We start from the raw sequence: 22,462 nt of genomic DNA, 5'->3' as shown, positions 1-22,462 counted from the left end.
CTAAGTTTTGATTTATATCACAGAAGGTATCTGTGATTTTGATAAAGACCAAATTGATCATTCAATCCATTGACCGTTAATTGACTTAACGAAAGTCCACGTCACTGACATGTGGACTAATTAAAATTCGACACTTGGCATAAGTGGCCATGTCACAGTGATGATGTGGCCACCTAATTAAATTTTTTATTAAAATTTTTTTTTTCTAAAAAAAAAAAAATAAAAAAATGGGGGTGGCCGAAACCACCACCAGTGGGTACTGGGGGTGGCTCGACCACCCCCATGGAGCTAAGGGAGTGGCCGAAACCACCCCCATGGAGCTAAGAGGGTGGCCGAAACCACCCCCAAACCACCATTGGAGGTGGTTTCGGCCACCTCCTTGGCTCCATGGGGGTAGGGGTGGTTTTGGCCACCCCCATGGGCAAAGGGGTTGGCCGAGCCACCCCCAAATGGTTGGCCATCCTCAATTTGGCTGGCCATCCTCAATTTTTTTTTTCTTATTTTACGAAAAATATATATTTTTTTAATTTTTTTTTAATAAAAATAAAAGATTAATTATGTGGCCACTTATGCTAGGTGTCGAATTTTAATTAGTTCACGTGTCAGTGACGTGAATTTCTGTAAAATCAACTAACGGTCAATGGATGGAAGGACCAATTTGATCTTTATCAAAACCACATGTACCTCCTGTGATACAAATCAAAACACCTAAGAGAGAAAAAATAAAGTAATCAAACCTTAGGGGGCTTTTAGTATTTAACCCTTAATTTTTTAGTATTTTTTTGTTGATGTGTCATATTTAATTATTCTTAAATCAATCTTTAAAAAAAAAAAAAAAATCAACGTCAGTTGATAATGTTAAATAAAATTTTTTAATCTAAAAACAATGATATTGGACGCATTTGACGAACAATTGATGATTAAATCGTAAATTTAGGCGAATAATGTAGTTTTTGTTAGAGAATATATTTCTCTGAAGAAAATATATTAAAATGGTAGTCCATTATTTATCTTTTATAAGAGAAAGTGTAATCAAATTTGATGGATTTATTGCCATATTTATCTATTTCAATTTTCTTTTAAATAGGAGTCTTTGTATTATAATATCATCAAGTGAAATAAGAGCAAATGTACCTTTAGGGCTTTATTTATAGACGTAGGTCATAGACCGAATCATGTGTCTATTTATTTTAGGGAAAAAACTTTACTTTAGATTACTAACTACCGCTCGTTTTGAGAAGACTCGCCCAAAAATTCAAAAACTCACAATTTACACCCCTGAACTTTCAATTTCAATCAATTTACCTCATTCGTTAGTTGTTAACTTCTAACGGAAATGCCTAAAAAGACCAAATTACCCTTTGATTTTTGTTTTTTATTTAAAAAAAAAAGAAGAAAAAAAAATAAAATTAAGGGTAATTTTAAAATTTTATAGAAAAGTCAAGGGTATAAACGTCATTTTATTACTTTTAAAGTTTAAAATCTGACAGAGGGGGTAAATTGATTGAAATTGAAAGTTCATGGGTGTAAATTGAGAATTTTTGAATTTTGAAGATTTTTTTAAAATGTACAGTAATTCAGAGGTCTAAAGTGAAATTTATCATTTATTCTATTTTCACTATTATCTTATTTTTTCCATTTGATTATAATTTTCTTTATTTTCCATGTACTGTAGTTCACTTTTCCGTGTACTTTTAGATAACAGTAATAGTATTGATATGCAGGGGAAGTATTTTCAAGTTACAATAATACTGTATATATATATATATATATATAAAAGTGATTTTCTGTCTTTTGTTGGGAATTAGCCAGCTAGATAACGTTCTTTAATTCAATTATAAAACACAATTTTGAAGACTTTTTGTTTTCTTAAGCAAAAAAGTAGGAGAAGGCAATCACGGTAGCTTGACTTAGTCCCACCAGTGCATCAGTAGGGCTTAAGATGACTAACGCTATCAAGTTAGTTTGAAGATTCCCCTTGTGAATTTCAACTCGTACAGTAGTGTGTCCAAAATGCATGAGAATTTTCTTGAGAACCACGGAATTACCACCACTTATATATAATAAACTTTTAAGACTATTTCTAAACTTCAGCAGGATACTTGTGTCACAAGAAATCGTAGTCAAATCATCCGTTGGACGAGTGAGCTACCTGGTGAACCCCACTACATATATGTTGGTCCCAAAGTGGTTCAATGACTCATTGACATATTTTGAACCTCCAATGTGTCTACTCTTGGAAGGTTGGCTAACTAATGTACTTTCTTCACACTTCCTACAACCACATCTTATCAAACTCACACGGTTCCTTCAACATTTAGGGATCTATAAATACCAAGTGCAGATACTCTTCAATTCATCACACTTGCCAATATTGGAAGTGAACCAACTCTCAAACCTTGCCTGCTCCTATCATTGAAACCATGGCCTTTTCCAAGTATTGTTTCCCTCTGTCTATGTTCATAGCATTGTTATTCTCAAGCACAGACACAAGTCTAGCAGCTCGTCGGCTCTTGGACACACCGGCGGCTCCACCTCCGGTTGTGACGCTGCCTACAATCCCATCTCTCCCCAAGCCAACGTTGCCTCCTCTGCCATCAGTGGCAACACTCCCTAAAGGCACATTGCCACCATTACCAAGTACGCCTTTGCCAACATTGCCGACTCTGCCAAAGGCCACATTGCCACCACTTCCAAGCACGCCTTTGCCAACGTTGCCGACACAACCAACTCTGCCAAAGGCCACATTGCCGCCACTACCAAGCACGCCTTTGCCAACGTTGCCCACGCAACCAACTCTACCAAAGGCCACTTTGCCACCACTACCTAGCATGCCTTTGCCGACGTTGCCGACGCAACCAACTCTGCCAAAGGCTACATTGCCACCACTACCAAGCAGCCAACTCCCACCTCAGCCAACACTGCCAGCAACTCCATTGCCCACCATCCCAACCACAATCCCGTCAATCCCCACCATTCCAACGGCAATCCCAACAATTCCTTTTCTCTCCCCACCCCCATCAAATTGAAGAACTAATCCTTGGGATGCCACATTTCCATTCTTCTATCCTTTAGTATTGTTTGGAAGATTCTTTACGCCATTACTTATATTGTGTTTGAATATGTTGAACCTGTCTGTGATCTACATCTGTGTTTTTTACACGCTTGAGTGGGGCCATTTGAATTTGTTTGTGTGAGAGATTCTGATGAATTTGCTTGTAGGAGAGATTCTGATGGTTATTCCTATCATTGTCAAATCATTCTTTGTATTTTTAGAGTCACTTGTGAGTGTTATTATTATTGTAATCACCTTACGATTATTGAATATGATTTCTTATTTATGTCAGTCACCAGCTTTTCCTCGAATTGACCGACAAAGTTTTCGATCTTCTAGACTTGATTAGAGGAATTTCTCCAGCCCCTTCTATTAAACTTAAATGTGTCCAAAACACATATGATTCTTACATGCATTTTGGACACATGTCAATTTAATAGACTTAGTTAGAGAAAATTTGTTGAATCCAATTCAAATAAAAACTTTATCCAAATTGACCACTATCATTCTCATATGTTTTTTGAATACATGCCAATTTAACAGATTAAATTATAAAAAAGTTGTCCAACTCGAGTAATTCTATGTGTCCTACTTGTGTCACATTAAAAATGATGTAGCTATTAAAATTACCCCTTGATCAACATTCAATAATGATCAATCATAAGCCCAATGATAATTTTAATAGCCACATTATTCTTAATGGGATACAAGTAGGACACAAGTAAACCACCTAAAATTACTCATCCAACCCTATTCGGAGAATAATTTTATCCAAATTGACTACCATCATCTTTGTTTTAATTACTGGAAGCGCACGCATGCTCTCCACTTCTTCCTCCAATTACTCAACCTTAAAAACCCTTAGAATTAAGTTACCTTAAGAGTTAGGCAGGTTTGGAATTTATGTTTATTACACTTCAATATTTCTTATCTTCCTCTAATTACTTTGAAAAAATAAATGCACTATAGCATATTTGGACGTCCGACATATTGTGCGACCTCCATAACTTCCTGATTTATCACACATAATGGTCACTCCGTAATTATTAGTGCTCTGAATATAATTTTCCTAATTTCTAAAATTCTACCATGGGTGCATTTTAAAATCGTAAGATATCATTCTTTCGATCCTACGGTTGCTCCCAATCTAGGGATAAATCGGTAAAGGCATCCATTAACCGCTATTAACCACATAATTGTAAGCGGTTGGAAAAAATCGTTAACTGCCCAAAGTGGTGTGGTTTTAGGGTTAGGTTGAAATGGTTAATAACCACTAACCGCCTACCCTTTTATATTATTAGGACAAGATAATTTTCATTTTGCTCATATATATGTTCAAGCAAATCATTTTGTTTTATTGATTTAGATTTGACAACATAAAAAAGAAATCAAGGAAATAACGACCACAACAAAAATAAAATCAGGACATAAATGAAATGTAATCACAGAATAAATAAGAATTATTGGGTTTCCTAACACTTGCATACATAATGATTACATAAAATAAATTGCATGCAATAAAAAGATGCCCTCATATCATTTCCTACTCAAGCAATCAGATACTAGAGAAAATTCAAGAACAGCGACCAAGTCTTCGCACAAGAAACCTCAGAAGAGCGTATTTTCCAGGCATTAAGATTACTTTGACATTTTCTATACATAGATAACATAGACACAATTAGACGATATATAATTACATAAATTTACTTGGCCATACCAAACAGGCAGCTAGCAGTAGCAGATGCAATAATACAAATACATTTGCAAAGAATGAAATGTGTTTGCCCATCTCAAATTTGTGTACTTGCAAAGTAGTTCTTGCTATGTACTTACTACCTCCCTCCACAAAGCAAGGCCTGCATTTAACTTGGACGAAATGCCATCACATTCAGAGCACCTTAAGATTCCAAGCCTTGGCTTTCTGCATGTTAGAAATGAACAACAGAAAATTAGATCAAGAAAGAAAGCCACAAAAATCATGTATACATAGTTTTAGAACATATATTGCATATCTCTAAGACATTTCCAGTACTCTGATCTCAGACGAGTATCATTGTTGTCAATCTTCAGAAAAATATACCATGTGTACCTGTAACAGATACATCTCCGTGTGCTTGTCAAGTGCTTGGGGGCGTTTGCAGGTGTGGCAGTGTGCAAGCATCAAGCATGCATGTGTAGATCTAGTAAATGGATTCTGATTTGTGCTTAGTTACCCACCTTGAAACTTTCTTTCTAAGACCTAGCTAGATGGTTACACACCAAAAAGTCACCTAAAACTAGCTCTCACTAATCTACTTCTATCCCAGAGACAACCAAGTTAGGTTCCCTTTGAGTTTGCTATACAATTTAGCCCAAAAATGAAATAAATAAATAAATTTAGGCTTTACAATTATGCCAAAAAGGAGCGAGGGCATGTAGATTTATTGCTTAGAGATATGGGCTCATACATCAATGGCTCTATAACTTTTTCTTGCAACTAATGTAGAAACTATGGTATGTTCAAAGAGAAGCCCTCTGACTCTGGTACAATCAAAAGGAGAGATGTAACACTACTTAACATTCTGGCAGTGAGCACTGGCCATGCCATTTTTCTCCTGGATGCGAACCTTTCATACCTAGGGGTTAAGGCTAAAGATTTAAACCGTACAGCAATTCCAATATTACAGGAAACTAGGAGGCCAAGAGTATGGTCCAAGACTCCAAGGAGCTCTGACTGAGAAGCAGCCTCCAGATAATAATATTTTTTCCCATTTGGACCTTTTTGCCAAGTGTTAAATAAGCGTTGTGGTGAAGCAAGGTCAGATGTTTACAAATAAGTAGATGGCACACTACCAAGCTATTCTTTAGTCCCATTCCCCATAGATAAAATGGAGACCAGATAATCATGGATTTAAAACATGAACCTGAATTGCAGATAGAAAATTTACGCACCTTCGCCAACTAGTTGTTCAAATCGAGCAACTATGTGTTTCCCATAAGTGTATTTCTTCAAAGCATGAAGATGGACTCTTATACGATTTAGCAATATTTCCCGCTGTTTATCATTGCTTATTTCAAGAATCTTCTGAACAACGTAATTCGCAAATTGGTCCTTCATCATTGTCTAGCACAAAGGAGTCAAACAACCAACTCAGAAGGCAGAAAACAAGTTCCAAGTTGCATTATACCGGATTTGATATTAATTATTCCACTAACTGTATTTTTGATAAGTAATATCAATTCATTCAAAGCGTAAAAAAGCACAATCCTAGTATACATGAAATATACAAGAAAACCCCTAATGTAAAGAAAAAAAAGAAAAAAAAATTTCAAAACCTCAGAAAAATTAGAAATAGGCAACGGTGAATAATGTCAAGCAGAATCTTGAATCCCATCCTCACCTCAATACAGGAATGTCTATATTTGACTTCACAACAAACTCAATAAAGAGAGAAGAACAAGCAGTAGCCTTGGATAAACTACAAAGTTGGTTTATATTATCAGACGATGTCAAAATGTACCCATTTCAAAGGGTTAACAAAGCTCAAAATAAAGAGAACAGGATTTCAAATTAACATTGAGGACAAAATAAAGTCTATAATTAGACTATATGGAGGTGTTAAGAGAAAATTTATTATCCAGCTAAAAATCACTAGGAAAAAAGGTCTCAACAGTTAAAAACATTGGGTACTCAATGCAATTGGGTATGTCTCAGCATTAACAAATTAAAGCAGCAATTTAAATTAATTTGAAATGAAGCCCTTGCCCCTTTCGAAATGAATACCCAGAGATATGTCATTCTGGTTAGTAAACACATGATCTAAGATATTTTCATAATTAGCCTTTGAAAGCAATAATATTGTGACAGGCCAAAAAGTTAAGTCCCACATTAGGTAGGTAAATTGTAAAGGTATTATATGAGTGTTAAGTCCCACATGAAACTGAACTATAAGTAACTCAAGGCAGCACCAATTGTCACTTTGACAACTGTTCTTAGAGTATAGCATAATTGTGACTAGCTCTCTTCCTGGGCCATAACAAATGGTATAAGAGACACTTAATAACATCTTGTAATGATGGGGGAATAAATAATTATACGAGCCCTAACAAGGACATTAGGGATTTGAGTTGAGAATTTTGACAACCTAAAAAGTTGAGTTCCACATTGTGTGGGGTGAATTGTAAAGAGATTCTATGAATGCTAAATTTCATATTGGTTCGACTTGAAAGAGCTCCAATTGTAACATTGACTAATCCTTTTGAGTATAGAGCAAACATGTCTAGTGCTTCTATGAGTCGTATATTACCCTAGAAAAATAAAATAAAATAAAGAAAGACAGAAAGGTACCAGTAAATTATCATTATCCTCAGATTGCCCAATAATCTCTTCAATCAAGAGCTCCCGCTCGGGAGTATCTCCATGCTCCAAACATTTCTCAACAACATTTGAAGCGTATTTATGCTGACTCATTGTGACAACATTCCCAGTCAAGTTTCTGATAATTTGACTTCTTGCATGGGGCTTTCCCATCTCCAAAATATGCTGCAAGCAGTATGAACCATATTACTATTAAGCTCAAAGAGAAATATCAGAAACATTGAACAAAACGAGAGAGAGAGAGAGAGAGAGAGAGAGAGAGAGAGAGAGAAATATCAGAAACATTGAACAATATCAGAAACATTGAACAAAACGAGAGAGAGAGAGAGAGAGAGAGAGCTAAATTTTCTTTCAGCAAGAAAGGAAATGAGTAAGCCTAAAGACTAAAATAACTTGGAAAGCAAGCTGAGAACTGGACCAGCTGCACCTGTGAAATCAATTAGAAACTACCTGACTGCACACCAATTGACCAACACTAATGAATTCTAAAGTATAACCCTTCTGTTAACATGCTCACAGCTATAAAAGCTAAAATTATAAGGTCAAACATCAAAGCAAGATAAGGATCTGTGTTATAGCAAAATATCAATAGGAGAAATTAGTATACGCTGGAAGTGAGATGTAAGAAGGCATTGGAAGGGCATCTAAGATCGCATCACGGAAAACACCTTTCAATGCCTCAGTTAAAAGTTCATTCTTTCGTATATTTCTCTACAAATACTTTCCCAAGACCTCCCTTCACGACACACTTTCAAACACACCATCTTTTTATTTTTTTTTATTTTTATGAATACTTTTAAACTCATGATATCAAAATCTTTCCAATAAAGGCCCTGCTATTCTTTTCACCAAACATCTAGCACAAGCAACAAACACTAAAAACACTATTGATTTCAATTAATTACTTTCAACAGAGCCATTGTTTCTGTGCCAGCACCTTGATCAGACCACCTACCAACCTTAAAACAATCACCATGCCAAGCAACAATTACAAATTGCCTGGTATATAAAAAGCAGATTATTCATATATAGCAATCTATAGAACTGTCACTCAAAAGACAGCAGCCTCTTCAAATGATGCTTGATAACTTCTGCCATTTGCCATCACTTTCACAGAACACAATTTTGTCATTATTTTGAAAGAGCTAAATCAATGGTGAACTTCAGTCCCTATAAGTGGGCTAACAACCCCTTCTACCACCCCTCCTAAGACATAATTTATCAACTGAGAAAACAAATGAGAATCAATTAGTTCAGAAATATTGGGGTGAGGAATTGTGAATAAAACTCGACTACAAAAACTACCTTCAAGGAGCAAAACACAACCAATTAAAATAAATTATTAAGTTTCCAAGATTCACGAAAGGGATGTCAATGCTATTACTGAAAATATTTTTACATTAAGCAAAACCCACCTGCGTGACATAATTGCCATACTGATCTTGAGCAAGACCATAAGCAGACTCCAAAATTTCGTCCATCACACATTGAACTTGCAGCTCATCTGAGCAATGCTCCAAAACTCTCTATCACAAATCAAAACACAAAAATTTCAATACCAAGATACAACAAAGTATAATTAGAGCCTTTACATCCAGCAAACTGTTTGTTAATTACCTGTATGACACGGCAACCATAAGGATGAGTAGAAAGCATTGCAACTTGACCACGGAAAGCAGAAATAATAAATCCAATTTTCTCTGCAGGGATACATTCTATACATTTCTGTATAACATGATTTCCATTTTGATCACGTACACATCTCATGACATGTCCATCAAGCTCGTGCACGAGTTGTATTTTCTGATCAAGCTCTATAACATCAAGTGCCTAAAAAAAATCAATTACAGATCAAGAGTCAAAGAGAATGCTACTGAATTGGGGACAGTTTTCCCGGAGCCCTAGTGTGGGCCATGGCCCACAAAGGCCCCTACATTTTATTTTCGGAAGTAAAAATTTATATTGATCTTACTTGGATCCTTTATAATTATGCTTTCACCAGAAAATTTTGAAATACTTCCATATACCCTAACAACCAATTAATACATTCACTTTGGCCCCCAATTAATCATATGCTACATCCATCGCTGGAAATATAGGATTGAATAATAAATGGTTATTTATATGGCATTCAAACTGATACTTTGAATTCACTCAAATTCATACAGGTTTTTCCCAAAACATAAATTGAGAAGAAATAAATAGAAGAGAAAACCATTTGGTTACCCCTACTAAGAATTATGTTTTTCAATCTTTAAGAGATAAATGTTAATGTAATGATTAAATGACTAAAATTCTCTTCCTATCAACTTAAACTTTTAGGATAAATTGTAATTTAACATGGTAGAGCTGATGGTGGTGTTGATATGGTGGAGTGGCATAGGTACAGACAAAAAAAAATTCCCAGGAGTACGGACAAAAAAGTGCAAGGTGTGAGCATGAACAGGTGTCCCTGGAGAAGCAAGGAGGTTCATGGCATAGCACAACACGAGTCCATGAAGTAGGGACAAAGGTGCGTGGCGTGGGCAAAACTCACATAGTCCTCAAGTGATCTTGGAGAGGGCCCATAAGATTTATAAAAGGCTTCCATTTATTGGAAAGTGTAGGAATGTGGTGATGGACTCACACATAAGGGGGGAGATTGTTATATATGTGTGAGTGTAAAAATGATACAATCCCACATTGAAAATTTGTAAGAAGTGTGAGTGGTTAATATAGCATTGTTGGGCCCAAACTCATAGCCTTTAGTTTTTGAGCTATGTGGTGTCTCAACATGCTATGTTATGGGCTCACTAAAAGACTCCCCAAGGTATCAATCTCCGTAATACGTGGTATCAGAGCCAGACGTCCTGAGTTTGAACCCTGACTCTATCAAATCACCCCCAATTTAAATTAAATATTTCACGTATTGAGTCTAATCGATTAAAAGGGAGTTTGAACCCACACGTGAAGGGGAGTATTAAAATAATAATTAAGTGATTAAATTTACATATTTCTATCAGTTTAAGCTTTTAGGATCAATGAAATACTATGCAACCTATATATATTAAAAAAGTACAGAAATTAAGAAATAGGTCACATTTTTAAACTTTAATTCCTAAGATCTTGAGAAGTTGTCATTTTACCTAAAAGATCAATAACACAATCTATTGTTAAAAAGGATCTTGCGTTTTACTAGAATTCACTATAATTTTGAGCTAGTGACCAATAACATGTACATACAACCTGACTTTGTGCCCAGCAGCAATCTCTATTAACACTTGCAAAAGAAATAATCTAGTTTTAGTTAAACAAAATCTTAGATGTATTCCCCAGTTTCAGTAACTAGGATTTCTTTCCCCAAAAAGGGTTTGAAGAGTTAAATATTGTTTATAATATAAATTAAATGATTAAATTCATCACTACTAATACAAAAAAAAAAAAAAAAAATGAATAAATTCGTCACTTCCTATTAGCTTAAACTTTTGAGATAAGTAGTGATTTAATATGGTATCAAAGCCAATGGTTTAATCTTGTTCCTGATATTGTACATCCCTTCCCACTTCCCTTCCTTTCCCATCTTTATTTGCTTTGTTTTTCTTCTTTAACAAAAAAAGAAAAGAAAAGAAAACCCTTGTTTTGTTGCTGATCAAAGGAGACTGAGGCTTTGGACTTAATGCCCATGCCCGTATTAGGAGAGCGATGGCGTCGAGATCACCGTAATCAGTGGTGTGATGTCACCATCATCGCCATGGTTGGCTCCGTTGTTGTTGGGTTTGGTGTAGCAGGTAGACCCATGACCGTGGTTGTAGAATTGTAAGTGTTTTCCTTGTTTTCAAAGAATGCATCAGGGTAGTCGATTGGTGTTCTCAATGATATCTATGGTGGTTGGTGCCTTCTGTAGTGGCCGGAGACAAGTTTAATGGTGGTGTGGTTCTTTCAGTGAGTGGGTTTCAGTGGATATTGCGTGGGTTTGATCATCAATGTTCTCTGTTGTCGTTATCGCTACACGGTATGGTTCGGAAAATTCTCTGAAGTGATGATTTAACATGGTATCAGAGTAAAGGTCATGAGTTCGAACCCTAAATCCGTTAATGCACCCCCATCTCAATTAAATATTTCATGTGTTGGGCTTCTCATATTAAAAGAGAGTTTAAGTCTACAAGTGAGTGGAAGTGTCAAAATATAAATCAAATAATTAAATTCATCTCTTCTTTAGCTTAAGCTTTTGGAATAAATGGTAATCTAACAACTATAATAAGCATGAATCCCTTCATCACATTTTTTTTGAACACAATGAAATAAATTAATTAATTAAAATGAGAGCAAATGGAAAAGAGCATAATCCTGACTTTGTCTTCATAATCCTTTTGAGGTGACTCCTTTGTCAAGTGCTTCCTAAGAAAGAGGTAATCCTAAGAAAGAGGTAAAAAAAAAAAAAAAAAGGAACAAAAGGGAGCCCTTCACTTTTGAGAAGAAGAATATCCTAAGAGAATTTCTTCCCATGTATGAGATACATCCAGTGTCCCATTTCTCTCAGTTAGTGACGCTTCCCAGAAAATTCTCTCATTCTGAGTTGTTCAATTATAAGGGAAAGGGAAAGGGACGTGAGAGCGAAAGAGCGGGTGGGGATCTCCCCATAATCTGCATAAGGTCGTACAGATGATTTCCTCCCTTCATGTGTCACATTATAAGTAGCAAAACTTGCTTCGAGGACCTTAGGTCTCTTGCAAAAGGTGGGCCTACTAAACAAGGCCCAAAGCTGCAGTGTCAGGCCTGTAAGCTCATCTAGTAAACTCACTCCAAACAAGGGGCAAGTGGGACTCAGTCAAACATAATCATTTTACAATAATCAATAAAAACTAGCAAGAGAGCAAATTCCCCCATAGATAGTCCTAGAAGCTTATCCTTCCAAGCAACGCCCCATAGATAATTCTAGAAGTAGTCCCTTAGAACACAGAAAACACGGCCTATAAAACCTCATGGGCTAAATGAGCGGTTCTACAACAAGAGGATAATGCAGACAACCATCGATGGGTGTAATGTCATATGAAAGGAGGCCCACTGAAAGATTGTGTACCTAGTTGGAATAACCTCCTAAATCTATGCTGAAAGCACTTAATGCCATGAAGAAATGCCAAAAACTTGTCAGAGTGTCAGCTTCTCAGTCATTCAAGTGCCTCCAGCACACAGGAGTGATAAAACCAACCTTCTCATCGAGAAACTAATGGCTTCATTAAGCTATCAAATAGATTTTGGACGGGAATATTTATTCAGGTGAATCATCATCACACAACGGATTCTTTTTCTGAGCATCACACAACAGATTCAACCAAACATGATTCTCTCTCCAGCAAAGAAACATTTAATGAATTCACAGCCAAGCAAATGCCTACATCCCACAAAAGTTCCCCTCTGTTACATTACCTTGTTCACAAGACACAAATTTGACAAAAATCAATTTCCATGACAGACATACCTCCTCATCTAAATCCTTATAGAAACTTTGCTCATTAATGAAACTTCAGTGATGCAATCACTTGCTTTATGTTTTTTTTGATAAGTAAATTGTATATATATATAAAAAAAAAAGCGCAATGCGCCTCTAAGTACACAAGAGAGTATACATAGGTAGCCCAAAATAAACCCAAAAAACAGACCCCAAAGAAACCCAACCCAACTATAACCACAACCAAACGAAAAACCAAAGCAAGAACCCAAAAAACCCAAACATTGAAGCCCACAAACCCACCACCAGCCCTAAAAAAATACCAGAACCCTAATGCACCTTTGGAGGAAAGGAGAATGCATTTTTGGTCCCAACACAACCCCGACGGCGATAGTACCGCTTCGGAGAAAGTCTCTCTCTAACCTCATAGTTGATGGAGCATTCTAAATTCTTGATTTCCCGCTTCCCTTTTGCCTTAGAGGTAAAGGGCTCCCGCTCCTCTTCAATATTCGAAAAGAGATTCAAAAGACTCTTCTCATCACCTCCTTCACCATTAGACAGTCCCACACTGGAGGCGAAATTCACCGCATCTATAACCACCTCCGAATAGTTCCCCACCCCCTTCTCGGAGGGTTCCGCTACAACGTTGGCAAACAGCTCCTTGTTCTTCTGCAACTGCTTGGCAAGCTTCTCCTTCACCCTCCGGGCATACCCTATTTGAGATTTGGAAACAGAGGAATAAATCGGAGCACCATTCTCCGACATTCGAGGAAAAGGTTCGCTTATTCTCAAACCCAGCTCAGCCGCATGCTTTCCCGAAATAGAACAGGTCTGTGAATCTTCGACTACAACCTTAGAGCCCTTTACCGACGATGAAGCCTCCTTCATCGCAAGCAGAGAGGAAGAAGAAACATTTCTAGACCCTAAAAACCCCCGACATAGCAACCCTTTCGCCGGAGCAGTCTTAACGGGTTCAACCTCCTTCGCCGGAACAGCACCAGCTCCCACCGGAGGAGCAGAGACCACCACCGGAGACAAAGGAGAGACATGGGTACTCACCGGAGTCAACAACCAGTTCTGGGTATTCTCCGGAAACAAGAGCAACCTTCATCGAAAAAACAGGGACTATCGCGGTTTCAAGAGACACAAACCCTGACGCATGAACCTGTTGATTTGACTCCGAATGCACCTCCGTCAACGACAGCCCCACCAACGCAAGCTCGGAATCATCGCTGGAAACCCCGGCGCGACCACCGGCGACCGACACAAATACCTCAAATACGCATGCCTCCCTACGATCGGTCGGAACATCAAACTCTCCCGGCAAGACAGGTCCACACTGTTGAGACTTGGGCAAACACTTAACATGACGCTTCATACCCCTGCGGCAAACTGTCTTGAAATACCCAGCGTGTTTGGGCTTAAGGAAAGACCCAAACTCGCGAACACCCAACCCAACTAAAAGTCCTTTAACTAACCCAGCTAGGACCCGGCCCAAAACAGAACGTAAAAGACCTAGCAACGTCTTATTCTTCTTCTTCATATGATCCACCGCCGGGATAAAACATGTAACCAAATTAGCAGGATCCGGCGACTCGAACTCCAAACAATCCACCATCACCCGCGACTCATACTCACTGTACCCGGGCTCGAAAGAGTCCTTCACCGGGAAAAGATCAATGAGTTGCGAAGATCTAACGCTCCTCCCAATGGAAGGCTCCTCAGAACCAGCCGCCAGTCGAAGAACCTCCGCAAAGGAGCGCCCAGGGTGACATCCAAAGATGGATTCTCCCAAACCAAGCTTGAGCTGCGTCCCCGGAACAGGGTGCGCAGAGGCTGTTGGACCCAACAATCTCCGCAACTCATTTGCAAACTGACGCCATCCCCTCCCTCCACGGCCCGCGGGTAGCCAAATGATTCCTTTACGACCTCCCTCAGCAAAGACGGCCACCTCCAGGAAACTACCTGCCTTATTAACACCCCCATGCACCATCAAAGCCTTATCGCCCTCACGGTATGACTTGGCAATATCAACCTTCAACAGAGATTGACTTGCCTCCTCGACCATATCCACCAACCATGAAGCACAAGGTTGGCTCACGAAAATTACCCCTACGAAACTTGTTCTCTTTTCCTCCAACTGAAGATCAGGACACCCTTCCTTCGCTGACAGGCAAAAGGATTTCACTTCTATGGAGAAGCGCCGTTCCATAGCGGCTGACCAGAGCCTAGCGCCCAGCGCCGCCGCTAGGGCAGAAAACTATCTTGCTAACCTAAAAAATGTAGAGGGAGAGAGCTGCAGTAATTGGAAAAGCAATTTGAGCATCTACTCCCTCTTTGTTAGGGAGTAGATGCTCCACCAAAACTATCCACCAATCACTTGCTTTATGTTAGGGGTTAGGGTCTTGGGAGATTGTCCATTAGTGCATACTATAATCATAAATAACTTGATTGTGAAATTCTTTCCTCGTAGCCATAAATCAGAGGCCAAACCCATATATTGCTTTTTTTTTTAGAGTAATTCTTCTTTTCTTCAATTTCTATTCGAGATTGAACCCTAGTTCTAAGCCTTGACACAATAGAAATACTTCTACACATGGAGTAATGCAAACACTGTTGTTTTTCCCTTCTTCCTTTTTTTATTTTTTATTTTTTGATTATTTTAAGAGGTTGAAAAACACGTGCTTAACATGTTTTGTTTTCTGTTGAAAGTATATGCAAATACTTAACAGGATCAAAATTGAGCAGCACAATTGGCAGAATTATAAGCCTGCACATCTATCATCAGAGTCTAGCATACCTTCTGGATTACACGACAGCCATACATCTGCAAACTTAAAGACAACATCCGTCCAGCAAGTTGATCAGCAAGTTCCTTTCGCTGCTCAAGACTTCCGTGTTCAAAAAACTGTAAAATATCAACATGATTCTAATAATCAAGCAAGCTATTCATGAAAGTTAAAACATCAAGCAAGATATAACGTGATAAAAGAAAAATATTCGAATTTAATGCACACTAATTTTGAGAGCATACCTTTTGAATAACATAATTACCAAAAACATCTATCATTAATTTCGAAGCATGTGGAAGAACTTCTTTGAAAACAGATGCCTTGTCTTCAATACTGCAATGTTCCAGCTTTTGCTGAATAAATCGGCTCCCATGTTGATCAACACTGAAGTTTAATCATGAATGGAATCACATCATTTAGATGAAGGGAGGAAAAAAAAAAACAAAAAAAGAACAACAGAGAACATAATTTTGTGTAGATGTGTGCCTGAATTCAACAATACGCCCTGCAATATCTGAGAGTTCAAACTTTCGGGCATTGCTGGATCTCAGTTCTTCAAGAAGAGAGTGTCTTTTGGAGTCATCAAAGTTGTTGAGTCCTCTCCTTCCTTGCCATCCAGAATATAGTCCTGCATTTCTAATTAAACCTTGAGGAAACCTCATTTCATTTTGCCAACCTACATGATTCATTCCACCAACCGGAGATGATGGCGGTAATGGACTAGGAAGAGGTGATGGTGGAAGTTGTGTCATGACATCCAAGTTAGGAGGATTTGGAAAATAACTACTACTAGTAGTTCCAACTTTTTCTGGACTTAGAATGCTCATACTCCCATTTGTTGGAGGGTAGAGTTTCTGATGACTCATATAAGAGGCAGCAGTTGACTCTTTCTGTAAAGCAAAAGGATCAATCTGGCTCCCAATAACACCTGCAGGTGCCAACCGAGAATGGAATGCAGTGTTATATGCATTATCAATAGGATGTGGATAGCACAGCATATGATGAGGATCCACAAAAGAAGGTTGAAGCACTAATCCATGCTGCCCATAAATTTTCCTTAGGTATTGCAGATCACCAACAAGCGGGATGCCTTCCCCTGTTGAAGGACCAGCAGTTCCACCACTAAAGCTTGGACCAGAAGTTGCATCAAATGGTAGTGGAATCGCACCATGAGAAGAGTATGCAGCCATATATGGGGGATGATGTGCTGAACTCAAAGCATATCCACCCACACTATATTGAGGAGCAAACAACCCTGATGGATAATAATTTGGGTAATATGGATTTGCTGATGTCATATAAGTGGCTGCTGTTTGATATACGGGAGGTGTGAATCCAGGAGAATGCAATGAAGGCTGTACCTCAACAGAGGAGAAATTGGGATGACTATGGTGAACTTTTTCCATAACACCACGAGAATGATTTGTTCCTTGAGAACTTACTTGGGCCTGGAACCCCTGAACTTGATATTGAGTACGCCAATGTCCTGCTGGATAGTGTTGCACCATATTCCTCTTATAAGACAGTGGCTCTTCTTGTTTGTTCCTGTCACTCGCTGCATCAGATGCTCTAGTTTTAGAGTCCGTTCTGGAGCCATCTGGCCCAAGGGCACCACTAATTGATGCATCATCCTTTAAACCAGCATCCTTATCATTTGATTCACTGTTTTCTAGCGTTGGTGAGCTCCCTCTATTGTCAGGACACCTTGAGCTCGTAAAAGAGGTCACTAAAGGATTATTATCGGGCACCAGTCCAAAAGCATGTGCATCCGGAGCACAAGCCTCTGAAGAAACATCAGTACAGCCTGAATTTGGTTCCGGTAGCTTAGAAGCATCAATAGAAGAAACATTCAACGAAATTGCATGGACATCAGAATCAAAAGGCCCATCCATTGCTGCAGGGCCTGATGAACGAGAGTGACTATAAACTGGAGAAGGGGTACGGGGAAAGTCTTCCTACAAATCCACCAAGAAAATGAAATAGAACATGAATGGAAGACACACAAACAAGAATTTGGCATGGTAGTTACTTTAATGAAATCCCAAGGACTACCAAATGGACACCAATAATTGACAACTATCATAAGCCAATGGTTTAAAACTATATTCCACTGAAACTTCTGTCAGATATTTAACAGGTTCGCTACAGTTCATATAGTGACAAATGCTGTGATAGGGTGACAGGCAATGATGAAGATTTATATCACCAAATTCTAGAAATCAAAGTAAGGAGACAATTTAATGAGCAAGCAACCAATATCGCATCTTGGGCATTTTTCTTCAAGCATATGAGCAAATAGTTGAATAATATACATCTTGTCATTTCTAGATGGTTAATCGTCACTCAAAATTTACAGATGGAAAACATAAACAAAGTAGTTTATGAATCTCACTCCATTAAGACTCCAGAAACACCTGTAAATTTTTCAGGCTTTAAACTCAATTCCCAGAATATCTCGCTTATCATCCTTTCTCCACTAAATGAATTTCAAACATAATTCAGTCTTGATCAAAGTATATATAACACTTTTAAGTGGTTGCCCAGTGGTTGTGGCTTAACAAAATCAAAATCAAAAGAACATTAGATATTCTCAACCTTAAATTGAATTTATTGCACATTGAGTACCAATCCAATCTAACAAATTGTTATCTGCATGTAGGATCATCTTTTAAATTCACATATATCTCAAACTTAAATTTATTTGATTGAGGATAATGCATATTAGTAAAACACTCATTTAATTCTATACCTGTATCAGATCAACCAAACTTTTATGGCGACTAGCCAAAGAAGCTGTGTTCTGTCCAGGAATATGTGCATTACTACTTTCAGTCAAATTGTTGGAAGCTGGCCTGGGTGAAGCATCATCCTCAGACTCCTCCCTATGAGTAGAAAGGGAGCCTCGAGACAAATGGAAGGATCCATTACCACAGTCATCTACAGAAGTCAAACTCCAATTATTGCCAAAAGCCGGATCAAAGCACAGTTGTTCCTCAGGCACGTAATTAGCCAAGCTCGAATTCAGACTAGAGTTGTGTTGCATTAGAAGATTCTTAATAGATGCTAGTGAACCTTCCATACTTGGCGGAGCGCTTCCACTTCTATTAGGAACTATTTCAGCTTGATCTCCAAGAAATCTTTGCTCCTTCGAGAGTAATCTCGACTGCTCTGCTGCCATATTTCTCAATGGAAACCCAAAAGCAGAAGGATCCTTAGAAGAGGGCCACTTTCTGCTGCTTTCCACCATTCTCATAGGGCTTTCAGTTGCCATCCTGATTTTTTCTATCAACTATTGCATAGAAAAAATTCTTCTGCACCAGAGTGAGCCAACTCAATCCAATCCCCCATCAAAGAGCTTAACAGTTGCTGACTGTACATTAACCAAATTGACAATGATAGAAAACATGACAAAATTCAATTTGGTAATATAAGGGTGCAAAAAACCATCTGAAGACATAACAAAAGAGGACATACCAAATATGCAGAAAAAGAAATGACATGATCAGTCACTAGCCAGTTCATATAAAACAGAAGTTGACGACTTGATATGAGAATATCACACTATGTTATGTTTGTTGGTGATAATGACACAGCATTTTCAAAATATTTCCTTGAATCTCATTTTCTGACGCATAAACCGAGTGGCCAATGTTCCACATGGGCAAAATTGAATTACAACATCTACAGTATTACACCATAATGTAACATTAATACACATCTAAATAATGGTTACCTTCAAAACAAACAGCTATAAATACAATTTAACAATAACCCTGAGAGCACATACAAAAATCAGTAACTTTGAAAAATTAGCATCAATCAATCTCAAATATGCCTTCCCCACCAAAAAGTATCTCCCCTAGTAAACAACAAGTGAGTAGCAAATACAAATACTATAATTCACCAAAACTTCAGAAATACTGGTCTACCTCTCAATGTTACATGACAAACTCGGTTACTAGAACATAATGTGAATTAGACAAATTCATTACAATTTCCTCATCCATTCATATTATCGAGATGCAGGTCTATCAACAAAAATGCCTATACGTATACTGATCCCAGGACAAATCATCAGTTTAAGGTAGCAACTGTCCATTTATTACAGAAGACAAAGGAGAAATGAGGTTCGATTTTTGAGTAGCAAATATTAAGAATAATGTATGAAATTTGCTGACATATTGCTCCACCCAATAAGATCATTGCAAGGGTGGACAGATATAGATTCATAAAATCCAGTGGAAGAGCCCCAATATCAAAGATTTTAATATAAGTTGCTTAACTACAAAAAAACGTGTGATTAAAAACTCAGTACAACCAGGAGAGATAAATGAAAAGGTAATAAAATTTATGGTGAATTCTTTAAACAAGTATAATATCACTGCAGAAGGAGATCTGTACTTCAAGAGGACAGGCAGGGCTGGTGGGAGACCCTCTCTAACCAGCGCAATCGCCAGAAGTTAATTGACTCTTTAATCTTTCATACTCCACAACTAAGAAAGGTTTACTACGTTATTTCTGCAATGTTTTTATGATAATAATAAGTGGGTTATCTTAATCCTTTGTATAGGGTACAACTAAAAACTTCTTAAAATCATTCAACTTAGGCGAAATTAAGTCAAACTTCATCAACATTTTAACATAAAATGGTCCGATAACATTTTCCCATAATCTCACCCTTCAGTTTAAAAAATTTGTGACAGTCAACACGAGAGCCAAGCTCGTCAAAACTGAAGAAAACCCATTAGTCATAAAGCTGCAACCATAAACCACATATAGATATTCATCGATAACTCAAACCCAAATAATAATATTCAAGCGAGACGTGATTTTGAAATATTAAACAAAATAAGATAAAAGAAGAAAGCTTTCACAGGTTTGAACAACAAGAAGACCGCAAGAAAGCTCTTAGAAAGAAGCAGAACAATGATAAGTTATATACAATAACAAAAGAAAAAAAAAATAATAATAAAAAAAAAAATTATTGAACTTTCTTGGACAGTGATAAGCATTTAGAGTCTCTCACCAGGTAACAACATCAGCCCTCAAAGTTTGGAACACAGGCCCCAAGTCTGATGGAAGCTCTCTAGAATTCTGGTCCTTCGGGAAAAACTACAAGAACACGTTTAGAGTGGGAGAGAGAGTTTGTTGGTTTTGCAAGGAACAATGCCGTGGAGGTTTGAAAGCATATAAATTTTTTTTTTTTTAGTTATTAAAGCTTTATTTTACAAGAATAAATAAATGGAACTACTTTATGCCATCCTCCTGCGTATTAAAACTATGTAAAATGAGATTGGGTTAATGGAGTAGTTTGTTTGTACATTTGGGGTATTTTTGCCATATGGGGGAAGGCCTATATTCATATTTATGGAAACAACTATACATCAAATGCTGACACGTGCCCATTTCAGCTTTGTTCTTAAAGCAGGTCCCAACACGTGGCAATCTTCCTTATGCTGACATCAGTTTTTTGTCTTCTCATAAGTAAGGATGTGTTTGGAAACGTCCAAGTATACCATTGAGGACCCTACGAGATCCTGATCCCCATGTTCATGTGAGCTCGCCTCAGTTTTAGGTCAATTCGGTCTTAAAACTGAGGGCTGAATTGAAATCAGGACTTTTTGCGAATTTGATACCAACTCATAAGATTAATGCCATCAAGTGATGGTTACTTTCAATGCTCCAAGTCTCCCGCCTCCTATCTCCTACTTTATGGCCACGTCAACAGATACACCTCAACATTAGAAAAAAAAGAATTTCTAGAGAAAAAAAGAATTTCTAGACCAAGGGGTGAAGGAATGTTACGGAAACGGAAATAATCCAGTGATAAAGTAGATATTATATTAGAGTACACTTATATTTAATAAGAATTAGATTTCATTTAATATTAATTTAGATTAGTTTTGTTATCAGTATTTTAGATTAGAAATAAACATGCCTCTATTTGTATTTCAATTATTTAGTCATTTATTTTAGAGTCAGTATTGCATTAGTTATTTTTATATGGATTTATCTCCAAGTGAGTGTAGAAGTTCTACTCCATTCTAAGTCGTTGTAATGTTCCTATTTAAAACATGGTATTTTAATAAAATGGAATTAGAAAATTAGTCTCAAAGCTTGTGTTTGAAAAAAATGGTTTTTAGGTTTTCTTAAAATCTAGGGTTAAATACCTTATTCCCCATGTGATTTAACAACTTTATTTCTTGCCCCCTAAGTTTAATTTTTATTACATGAGGTACATGTGGTTTACATAAAAATTGAGAAGGTACCTCCGTCCAAAATTTGACGGAAAGCCACGTCAACACCATTAACAAATTGAAACCTGTCCATATAATTAATTAAAAAAATAATAATTTTTTAAAAATTAAAAACATTAAAAAATATATTTAATTAATTTTTTTTTTTAAAAAAAAGTTTGGGGTAGCCTAGCCACCCCCATCTAGCCGACTCGCCACCTCCAAGGGGCCAAATAGGGAGCTACTATCTCCGTTTTTATGTAAACCACAGATACCTCATGTGATAAAAATCAAACCCTATGGAGCAAAAAATAAAGTTATTAAACTACAGGAGAATAAGGTATTTAACTCTAAAATCTAAAAGGTCCTTAGAATCTATTGCATAGCTTCCCTCAGAACCTAAATTCTATCCCCATTAAGTATTCACGTAACATTTTTTTACTAATAAATTCCTTAATTTTGCATCAATATTTTTCTATTAGCCTGGGTCGTACGTATTTGTAACAATAGAGCTAGATATATCAATAGTATTTTTATTTTCTTATAATTTTTTCTTAAGTTCTTCATCAAGAATTGTTATATTACATATTTGAA

The 22,462-nt window shown here is 37.3% G+C and overlaps 2 protein-coding genes across 3 annotated transcripts; one reads left to right on the top strand and one right to left on the bottom strand.

Moving 5' to 3' along the window:
- The first annotated feature begins 2,384 nt into the window (after positions 1–2,384).
- On the top strand, positions 2,385–3,350 carry LOC132188468 (protein PELPK1-like). The gene has a single exon (XM_059602922.1). The coding sequence runs from the start codon at positions 2,424–2,426 to the stop codon at positions 3,027–3,029; it is 606 nt and encodes a 201-aa protein (XP_059458905.1). The 5' UTR covers positions 2,385–2,423; the 3' UTR covers positions 3,030–3,350.
- Positions 3,351–4,475: 1,125 nt separating this feature from the next.
- Positions 4,476–20,834, bottom strand: LOC132186723 (pumilio homolog 5). Of its 2 annotated transcripts, none has more exons than XM_059600748.1 (10): positions 20,659–20,834; positions 18,382–19,002; positions 16,119–17,587; positions 15,875–16,016; positions 15,641–15,748; positions 9,030–9,242; positions 8,828–8,938; positions 7,383–7,577; positions 5,987–6,158; positions 4,476–4,976 (listed from the first exon to the last, which is right to left on the bottom strand). In XM_059600748.1, exons 2-10 carry the CDS (start codon positions 18,901–18,903, stop codon positions 4,954–4,956), a joined length of 2,955 nt encoding a protein of 984 aa, XP_059456731.1. In that variant the 5' UTR covers positions 18,904–19,002; positions 20,659–20,834; the 3' UTR covers positions 4,476–4,953. The 2 variants fall into 2 exon arrangements, with proteins under 2 accessions (XP_059456731.1, XP_059456732.1); XM_059600749.1 differs by having other exon boundaries at positions 18,382–18,943.
- Positions 20,835–22,462: the final 1,628 nt, after the last annotated feature.

The sequence above is a fragment of the Corylus avellana genome, chromosome ca7 (assembly GCF_901000735.1).
Source record: "Corylus avellana chromosome ca7, CavTom2PMs-1.0".
NCBI lineage: Eukaryota > Viridiplantae > Streptophyta > Magnoliopsida > Fagales > Betulaceae > Corylus > Corylus avellana.
Note: the sequence above shows the minus strand (reverse complement) of the source record. Positions and strands in the feature narration are given on the sequence as shown.

Bases quoted from the DNA above. Each gene is read 5' to 3' on its own strand.
- LOC132186723 (XM_059600748.1), bottom strand. From the start codon at position 18,903: ATGGCAACTGAAAGCCCTATGAGAATGGTGGAAAGCAGCAGAAAGTGG. The intron at 17,588-18,381 runs GTATAGAATTAA...GTGGATTTGTAG, and splicing joins GTTTGGTTGATCTGATACAG to GAAGACTTTCCCCGTACCCC. The intron at 16,017-16,118 runs GCACACATCTAC...ATTAAACTTCAG, and splicing joins GGGCGTATTGTTGAATTCAG to TGTTGATCAACATGGGAGCC.
- LOC132188468 (XM_059602922.1), top strand. From the start codon at position 2,424: ATGGCCTTTTCCAAGTATTGTTTCCCTCTGTCTATGTTCATAGCATTG.